Raw genomic sequence first — 10,595 nt, 5'->3', positions numbered from 1 at the left:
CATGTATCTTCTGTTCATGGTTGACCAAACTAGTAATTAAGGGTTAAGCATGACTGCCTGTTAGAGTTATGTGGCAGCGAAGCTGTAATCCCTGACCTCTTCTTAAAACTGTGCTGTGCATTATTATTACAAGAGGAAGTAACTATTGGGGGGTTTTTTAGCCCCAAACATCCACAAAGTGCTTTCGGTGTCGTAGCAACAACAAATGTATCTATCTCAGCAGTCACTACATCATCTGTAATGACAGCCAGCATTCTGAGGATGATTACTAATCACACAAAAGTAAATGGAAATGTAAAGAATGGGCTTGAAATTTTCATGATGCCATGCTTGCTTTTAAGTGTTGAAATCATGAAATGTTGGAGGATAACTGTAGAATTTCTGTTGTCAATAGAATGTTCATATTAACAACTTGCCATTGATAGTGGCTTTAGCTAAGTATTTGAAGCTAATACAGGATGATAATAACAATCTGAGTTACTTGTATTATCAGGAGACCAACATTTCCCTAACAGGTGTTTAAACAGAAAGAAACCCTGCAGAGCACGGTTTCATCCCCCACCCCGACAGTAACAATCATCTTATTACGCCAACACAACGAGGCATAACAAGTGCAAGTTTATCTAAATGATCAGTTTATTTTGAACATGTTTAACATGATCTATGCACAGATATGTGACCACTAATTCCAACGCATCAATAATGAAAAGAATGCAGTGTTTAAAAGAATTAAATACAATGTAATGTACAATGCAGTCAGTTTTTAAAGGTGTCAGTGTCACAGTTGTACAATGACTGCTGCTTTTCTGTGGTTTGTACCACACGCACTCAGCCACACCTATAAAAAACATTTGATAAGAGCACGGAAGCAGTCTGTGAGCCAACAATTAAAAATGCACTAAATATGAAACAAATTTTAGTAGTATGCCAGTGCTCTCTCCTGATCTATTCTTGAAGTAAAAGTTGTTGGTGTAAGGTGTTTAAATAATACATATTTCAAAGACTAAGTTACATTTATTGTAGAAAAATTATATGTTAGCAACTGGTTGTTGATACTGACTCCGTCAAAATGAGTGAAGCTTATTCAGAGCAATTACAATCATGCATAAAAAATAAAGACAATGTGTTTTAAACCAAAATAGAAAATGTGTTCCACTGGGTTTCAGTTATTCACAACATACAAGGCAACAGAACAAAAAGAGATAAAAGTATTTATATACTTTTATATAGTAACTTGTGCCCAAACTGTTGTTACAGGAAAAGAGAGCAATAATTAACTGGATGAAGCACAGTATAATAAACAAACTCAATCATTCATGCTAAACTCCTGTTAAACATCTGCACTTTGTGCCACAGGTACATTGGCGTACTTTGACAGAAAGAAACGAGTAAATATCTGACGAGACCACTGAAGCATCTGTCTGATTTGAGCAGGAATATCCATGACATGGAGGTAAACCAGGGGGTTCAAAACACTATTCAGACACACAAGACCACGACTGATCTGATGAGCACCAAAGACTCCCTCATCCCATGTTGGATACTTCTTGTATTTTGAATTAAGTACTCTTGAATAAAGGCTGAGGTTCTTAAAAATATGATAGGGGATGTAACAAACCGAGAAGAGCAAAATCAAGATGAACATTAACTTTAAGCTTCTTTGTTTCACCACCTTATCAATGGTATTAATGCGGCAGAGAACAAGAGTCACGTGTCCATAGGAGCCAAGTAAGATAAGGAGTGGGATAACAAACCCAGTGAGAGTCCAGCCCACACTGTATTTCAGGTAATCTTCAACATACTTTGGAGTGGTGGTATGGTGACATTTTTCAGTTCTATTTCTATCAGTGTTATTTGCAGAGGTTTTTGGGAAGAACATATCTGGAAGACTTTGAACACTCACCAACAGCCAAACCACGACTGAGATAGCCACAGAGTGAGTCACAGTTATTCTTCCCATCACTTTCATTGGATGGACAATAGCCAGGTACCTGTACACACTTATACAGGTAAGAAATCCAATGCTGCCGTATAAATTCAAGTTGAAGCAGAATCTTATGATCTTGCAAAAGCCTTCACCAAAGATCCATTTATTCCCCATAAAGTAGTATGTTGCGAAAAATGGGAGAGTTGGCAGGAACAAAAAATTGGCAATTCCAAGGTTCAGAAGAAACACATTAATGTGTCCAAGAATTTTCCATTTCTGCAGCAGAGACTTTAGTCCCCATACATTAGCTCCCAGACCAATGATGAAACCAGTGGTGTAAATAGCAGGCAGAGTTGTATGTTCATAGACTGAACGAAACCATTTAGCTGTATTCATTCTGTTTCCTAAGAAGACAGTACATTCAAACTCTTCAGTGGCAGAGGTGGTGTTTGAAGAGCAGAGAAGGTATGACCTATTTGTTCAAAGAAAACTTCCTGTTTGACACATCTCAGTCATCTCAAAATCCTATTTGACATCTCAGAGTAACGCCTCATGCACAGATGCATGCAGATTCACACATGCGTATAATCTCTATGTAGGCTGTTTCCTTGTCTGTGCATAAAAAAGGAAGTGCTAAAAAAAAATTACATACCCTGTTGGTTAAAATTCAAGAAAAGGGGATTTCTAAAAATAAAAATAGGTGCTCTACTAAAAATGTTGTTTGAAACCCACAGTCAACATCCACATGTTATTTTGTAAAAGGTCAGCAGTCAGTATTAATACATGTAACTCTAACAGGAAGAGAGACAGGTGAGTGAATTTAGCAGACAAAGGGCAGGTGCATCATGTATTTATCAGGGTTAGCTGTACTGAATGCTTGGGTGGGCAGTTTTATGGCTGAAAAGAAAGGTAAAAATTTCCCTTCAGTGAGAGTTTTGAATGTGAAAGTGAAAGTTGTTGTCTGTGTCATGAACTTTGGTTCACACACACAGTGGGGACTCAAAAGCAGACTCAATACAAAATTCACAGGAACTATGTACAAATTTATTTCTTTAACAAAAATGAACAGGAACAACAAAGGGAATGATAATATAACTCAAACGGAGGAAAAAGAAACTGAAATGCCCTGGGAAGCTGTGATCAGGACCGTGGGAAGCTGCAACAGAAAGGGGAACAATTACCTGAGTGCAGGAAAGTGGTGAGTTAACAACTAAACGCGAGTTAAAATACGGGTTACAATCAGAGTCAGACCGTGGGGCTCGGAGGGGAAGCTGTCCGTGTGAGAAAGTCCCAGGAGGGAGAAATGGAGGCTGAGGGAGTTTCCTTGCATGCAAAACCATCAGGAGGACTGGCAGGAGATGTGTTCAATTTGCGGACAGTGACCTGACAAAGGGCTGTGGCGACCGGTTTAACTTGCGAGACATGGAACGTTGGATGTATGGGCAGAAGGATGTTCTTAGCAGCTAACTAGACCTTCTGCCCTGGCCGATATTCAGGGGCTGGAGTGCAGCAGAGACTGGCATAGTGTGCGTGTCGCTTCTTGGTCTTCTTGGTCATTCAAAAAATCCTGGAGCATGTCATTGACCAAGGTTTTGGAAAACCGCAGGGGAGTTAGTTAAGCCAAACAGCAGGACCAAATACTTACAGTGCCTCAGTGGAGTTTTATAGGCGGTCTTCCACTCATCCCCCTCATGTATCTGAACAAGGTGATAGGTGTCCTGTAGATACAACTTAGTAAGAGTGGTGGGCCCTTGGAGAGACTCAAAAACAGAATTGATTAGTGGCAGTGGGTATTTGTTCTTTATGGTAATGTCATTCACTCCCCGGTAATAAATACACGGTTACAGAGACTTTTTCCACACAAAGAAGAAACCCGCAGCGGCCCAATCGATGTGAGGATTATGTTTCTTAATTAATTCATTATGGTTTACAGAAGTGACTAATTTTACTGGTGCAGTCTGATGAGCACCTGAAGTAACTGATCGTGCCAACCAAGCATGGGACCCTGTTTATTTATGGCTGAGTGAATTGGGTCTGCTGGGTCGATACTGGCCAGTCCGTACTATCATGAACCTTAGTTCACACACACAGTGGACACCCAAAAGCAGACTCAATATGAAATTCACAGGAACTATGTACAAATTTATTTCTTTAACAAAAATGAACAGGAACAACAAAGGGAATGATAATATAACTCAAACGGAGGAAAAAGGAACTGAAATGTCCTGAGAAGCTGTGATCAGGACTGTGGGAAGCTGCAACAGAAAGGGGAACAATTACCTGAGTGCAGGAAAGTGGTGAGTTAACAACTAAACACGAGTTAAAATACGGATTACAATCACAGTCAGACTGTGGGGCTCGGAGGGGAAGCTGTCCGTGGGAGAAAGTCCGAGGAGGGAGAAACGGAGGCTGAGGGAGTTCCCTTGCACGCAAAACAGGCAGGAGGACTGGCAGGAGATGTTTTCAAATGCCGGACGGTGACCTGAGCACAAGGGCGTAATATTAAGAGAATACTTGTATAAATAGGAAGGAAACATAAGAGAGCCAAGTTACCACTAACGGTGACTAACGGACTGGCGTGGAGCTGCCATTTGTGCTGGGTGAAATAGTTCTCAGATATTTGCCTGGCATGGAATACAGGTGCGTGGCCACCGAGGCAACCCGAACACTCCCACAGAAAAAATGCATTCCACTGGGTTTTAGTTTCACAGAATAAAAGGCAACAGAATAACAACAAACCCAGAGATAAAACTATGAATATACATTTATATAGCCATTTGTGCCAAAACTATTATTCAGGAAAAAAGAGTGATAATGAAGTACAGTGTAATACGTAATGCAGTATTAACATCCAACTGTAAGGGACAATTTCAAAGTGAATAATTCATGTTAAAATCTTGTTAAACCTTTGCATCACAAGTACAATCTGGTAGTTTGACACAAACAAATGCTCAAAAATCTGGTGAAATCTTTGAAGGTAAACCAAGAAGTTGAAAACACTATTCAGACACACAGATGAGCGCCTGCCCTCATGCAGGAATGGGATAACAAACCCAGTGAATGTCAAGCCAACAGTGTATTTCAGGTAATCCTCACTGTATTCCTTAGAGATGATTTGTTAGCATTCTCCAGCTTCATTTGTATCTTTGTTGCTTTTGTGGGTGATTTGGTGTAAAACATATCTGGAAGACTTTGGACAGTCCCCAACAGCCACCATGACTGAAATAGTCAAAAAGGGACAGTTATTTTTCCCATCACTTTTAGTGGATCCACAATAGCCAGGTACCTGTGCACCCCCAAACAGGCCAGGAAGCTAATGATAAATTAAAGTTGAAGTAGAATCTTGTAAAAGACATCAGCAAAAATCCATTTATTCCTCACAAAGTAGTACACTGACAAAAACGAAAGTGTTGACAGGAACAAAAAATTGGCAAGTCCAAGGTTCAGTAGAAAACACATTAATTTGTCGTCAAAGGAGCTTGGAAAGAAAGCGACTGGACTTCTTTTGTATGTTCATGAACATACAACACACCCAGTATCATAGCAATAGACACTTTGTTCCACTGTGGATGTTACACTTTGCCTGTTCTAAACGTGAAGTTGTAGCTTACTACAACTTACTTACTGTTTATATTATCTCCACTGCTGGTACTGGAAATTATGCATGCATAATAGTCAATAGTCTTATTACTTCCTGGATCGATTATTGCAACTCCCTCTTATTTGGTCGCCCCAATAAGTCCCTCCATAAACTTCAACATCTTCAGAATTCTGCAGTTCAGGTCATAACTTGTGCTCCCTTAAGAGACCATATTACCCCAATTCTTCAACAGCTTCACTGGTTGCCCATAGAAGCCAGGACAAACTTTAAAATCTTAGTTCTCACATTTAAGTACATCCATAACCTTGCCCCTCCTTATCTCTGTGATCTGCTTCATATCTCCACTGTTTCCTGCTCTCTCAGATCTTCATCTGCCACTCATCTTGTTGTTCCTTCTGCTTGTCTTATCACTATGAGGAACAGAGCTTTCAGTCGCTCTGCTCCTCGGCTCTTGAACTCACTTCTTTCAGTCTTAAGAAATATTGCTTCCCTTCCCTTATTTAAGTCAAGGCTCAAAACCTACTTGTTTAAACTGGCTTACTCGCTTTAATAAAGATCGTACTTGTTGTCAGATCTTGTTTATGCGACTTTGTTTTGTTAATATTTATTGGTTTGTTGAATTTTTATTTATTTTAATCTATTTTAATCTTCCATTTTATTGATATACTTTTCTCTTTGTAAGGTGACCTTGGGTTTTGGAAAGGCGCCCTCAAATAAAATGTATTATTATCATTATTATTATTATTATTATTATTATTATTATTATTATTATTATTATTATGTCTATTTCTTAGGAGGCTTAGGAGAGGTAAAGAGTGACATCCACATTGTAGACCAGTGTGTCTATTACATGCTTTGCCACAAAACCTTTATCTTTTGTGGCAAAATTGTAAGTAAATGGTAACGGTCTGATTCTTGTATCGCGCTTTTCTACTCTCCTGGAGCACTCAAAGCTTTATACAACATGCCACAATCACTTTCTTCTATGCTTTTTCAATGCTTTTTTAAGCTAACATTCACACTCCAGCCGATGCATCAGAGAGCATCTTGGGGTTAGTATCTTGCCCAGGATACATGCTCAGGCATGCAGACTGGGTTGAACCACTAACCTTCCGATCAGTAGATGACCTGTTCTACTTCCTGAGCTATAGCCACCAGCAAGTAAGTGTAAAGAGGTGGAAGAAAATGAGATTATGTGTGTTGTCCCTGCTCGACGCCCTACAAGTTAAAAAAAGTATAACATTTAAGATAAATATCTGTGCATCTCGTGTTGCACAAGCAAGCATCCATTTGCTTACTTCTGCAACATGCCTTTTCTGTTTACATTATAATGTGACCATTAGGAACTATTATTAGAAGGCACAGTATGCATTTTCATTGCTATGCAGATATATATGATTCCAAGACTTATGTATCCATAAAGTCAGATAACACACACATTTATTAGTTAAACTGCAGGAATGTCATAAAGACACAAAGACCTGAATGAGCTCGTTCTTATGAATAATATTTTAAGCTTTTGTACTTCTTAGAAACGTGATAACTAAGTATCTAACCAGATGCTTACTCTGGACGGCATCACTTTGCCATCCAGAGGACTCACCAGAAAGAAGGACCATGTGTGTCTCATACTGGCTTCTCTTCACTGGCTCAAAAATCCTTCTCCTCATATACAAGGTCTTTAATAATCGGACCCCACCAGCTTATCTTAAAGACCTCATAGTACCATGCCACCCCAATGGAGCACTTTGCTCCCAGGTTGCGGGCTTACCTGTGGTTCCTAGGGTATATAAAAGTAGAATTAGAGGCAGAGCCTTCAGTTTTCAGGCCTTCAGTTTTCAGGCTCCCAGTTTAGATTTGGGAGACAGACACCCTCTCTACCTTTAAAATTAGCCTTGTTGCCAAAGTATAGTTTGGGCCCTGAATGACCCTGAATCCTCCCTTAGTAATGCTGCATGATTCTTGAGGTTTCTTCCTTTCGACAAATACATGCACATAGTGCATCATCTGATTGCTAGAGTTTTGTTTGTATTGATGTAGAGTGTTTACCTTACAATATAAAGCACCTTGAGGTGACCGTTTCTGTGACTAGGCACTATGAAAATAAAACTGATTAAACTGCTTGTTCACAAGAAGCGTTTTATTCTATGACTTGAAAAGTACTAAGAAAATATAAAATATATCACGGTGGATATGTTTTTCTTTTCAATTAATTAAGCAGCAGCACTTTATAATATGATCTACTGCACAGCTAAGGCTGTAATTCTTCCAAAATTAAATTGCAGATGCAATTAAAGTGCAATTTTTGTGAAATCAGGGCATAAAATTGCAATTAAATGTCCTTTTATGAAATTAGTCATATGCCATAATAAAAAGTGCTGCTAAGCATTATGTTTTAAAATCTTCATACAGCAAACCAACAGTGAATGTCCTATGGTCTGGTTTAGCAGTTTAGTTAGCAGCTAGTATTACATGCAGCTATCTATGAGAGAATAATTCAGCATAAAAAGTATAGATGAATAGTAATATATATCAGGTTCAAGTGTGTTTACAGGGTGACACCAGAGCAAGGACAGTACAGGTAAGAGTCTCCCCCTGGTGGTAATTTAAAATATGAACAGAGTTTCTGAAGCATCTGTGAACTCCTTAATATTGTTTTTATTTTTTATAAATATATAGAATTAAACAATCATATTTTAACATCTTCTAAACAAAAGAGAACTGAAATAATCAGAATTATATTTTCTCAGTTTTGTACTGTTTGTAAAGCACTTCTTTAACCACTTTTTTAATCACATGACTGTATATGCTGCCATACAAAGTCCAGCTGAAGCAGGATCTGGTTATCTAACTGAAGGCATCTAATATCACTCCCATTCTTGCCATGACAGCATGCACAGTAGCTGTACTCATTGTCATTAGGCTGAAGCAAAATGGAGGACTCAAATGCAGACACAATTGAGACAGCTTTATAAGATTCAGAGTCTTTATTATTCACAACCACAATTTGTTGTGAACAGATGCTGCTACATGAGAGGAGAACAGCAGACGGGAGTTAATCCAACAGTTCCAGATGTTTCTCTTCTGGTGACCAAGCGGTGACCAAGAATGTATTGAGAAACTGTTGCTCACTTGAATGAGTCTGTTTTTGGGAGGGGTCGTTATTTAGAGTGTAGGAGCAGTAGGAGCAGGAATCAGACTACAGGTGAGGGATTGAAAGTTAAGATCAGTTCCAAGGATTCAGGTAAGTAATATGTTCTTGAGCCAGATGGGGTTAAGCTGGACATAAGGAGGCACAGACACAGGTTATCACAGAGGGCCAACAACAGCAGTCACCTCCCATGGCCGCCCAGATTCACTCATCCAATAAGTGAAGAACTTAGTGAGGGTAGATGGATGGATCCAAGATGAATGACTGAGGAATCCAGGACGGCTCCTCTGATCATATCCTTCTCACTCTGCAAGGTATTGAAGGTCTGAGGGTGTATGCTATATGACCATAATCACGACAGGTGGTGGGGGGTCGGCTGGAAGGCTTAAATGACTAAACAAGACAAGGTTAACCTGGCATTAGTGGAAGGAATCCTAACTGTCTCTATCTCATAAGCAACAATGTAGCATGAAGCCAGTGGACAGAGATTTTAGAGGTTTGTCTGTGGAGGATAACCAAACTTTCTTAACTTTGAATGTAACACGGGGCTTGTGTCCTCCATCAACTTGCCAGGCATTGGCTCTTGGAAGAGAGTGTCCTATTTGGTTCCGAGCCCAACAACTCATCTAAAATGCTTAAATGAATCAAGGAGACGGCCAGAGGAAACTCCAATATGCTAGGGAAATCTGGCAGGCTCCTCATACATTAACTCAGATATAAATAAAGCTGGTGAGGAGCAAGCTTACAGGCTAGGTCAGAGGTCAGCAACCCGCGGCTTCGGAGCCACATGCGGCTCTTTCATCCCTATGCTGCGCATGACTTGGGAAAATAAATTATAAGTACTTAATTGAAGTGTATTTTATTAGTGTTAGTTGTTTTTATAAATTGTAGTTCTAAATTGGAAGATTATTGTGATCTTGAAATATTAAAATTGAATTATATTTTACTATTTTTTGTCGCTCAAAATAAGCATTGCACTTCACATCAGAAGGCCACGCTTGTTCAGAATCACTAATGGAGTGAGAAGAAGGAGTGGAAAACCTTCCAATACAATAACAAGTGTTTGAAATATGGAATGCCATCTCTGACACCTACATGAACATGAAGAAATATGCATTTGGAGTCCTGTCGATCTTTGGATCCACATACGTATGTGAGCAGCTGTTCTCCACCATGAACTATGTTCAAAACAAACACTGCTCACGCTTCACAGACGACAGCTTACAGTCTTGCATAAAGATGAAAGCGACTTCGTACAGCCCCGAATTCGAGACACTGTGTGCAGAGGTTCCGGAGCAGAAACCCCATTAACCAGCTAAAATAAATATTTATGCAGATGTTTATTTTTCACTGTGACATAGTGCTTTTTTTTCTTCAATGTTTTAAAATTCAGGTCAAGGTTCAGCTACACGCTCTAAAAGCCCAAAGGCAATTTAAGGATGACCGCTCACATTTTTTGTTTGCTATGGATAATTTAGGTTCAGCTTTTTAATTCATTTGAAAGAGACCTTTAGCTCGGCGTGTTTCTTTTTTGTTATTATTTTTTTACGAGTTCAAAATGTGTTCATTACATAAATAAAATTTAATTTTCTCTGTAGCACTTCACGGATTTCATAAGCAACACACTACAGTTGTTTATACAAAGCGTATGAAAAAAAACACAATATATACAGTGTTATCTTTTAGATATCAAAAAGCATTTGCGGCTACCTGTCTTTTCTTTTCCATGAAAACTGGGTCCAAATGGCTCTTTGAGTGTTAAAGGTTCCTGACCCCTGGGCTAGGTCTTTGATTGACAAGACAGAAAGGGCCCATGATATATGATACTAATTTTAAATTGGAGCTTGACTCTGACTAAGGTGAGTGTTCCAAAAATTAATGCTAATTTCTGACAAATGTAGAGTTGAAAAATTTTT

General features: G+C 39.0%; 1 protein-coding gene across 1 annotated transcript; it reads right to left on the bottom strand.

Moving 5' to 3' along the window:
- Window positions 1-618: 618 nt before the first annotated feature.
- LOC100692053 (P2Y purinoceptor 1-like) lies at window positions 619-2,496 on the bottom strand. The gene has a single exon (XM_003460573.5). The coding sequence runs from the start codon at window positions 2,321-2,323 to the stop codon at window positions 1,331-1,333; it is 993 nt and encodes a 330-aa protein (XP_003460621.2). The 5' UTR covers window positions 2,324-2,496; the 3' UTR covers window positions 619-1,330.
- Between the last annotated feature and the right edge of the window lie 8,099 nt (window positions 2,497-10,595).

This window comes from Oreochromis niloticus, linkage group LG20 (assembly GCF_001858045.2).
Source record: "Oreochromis niloticus isolate F11D_XX linkage group LG20, O_niloticus_UMD_NMBU, whole genome shotgun sequence".
NCBI classification, from domain to species: domain Eukaryota; kingdom Metazoa; phylum Chordata; class Actinopteri; order Cichliformes; family Cichlidae; genus Oreochromis; species Oreochromis niloticus.
Note: the sequence above shows the minus strand (reverse complement) of the source record. Positions and strands in the feature narration are given on the sequence as shown.

Excerpts from the sequence above, each read along its gene's own strand:
- LOC100692053 (XM_003460573.5), bottom strand. The coding sequence starts at position 2,323 with ATGAATACAGCTAAATGGTTTCGTTCAGTCTATGAACATACAACTCTG.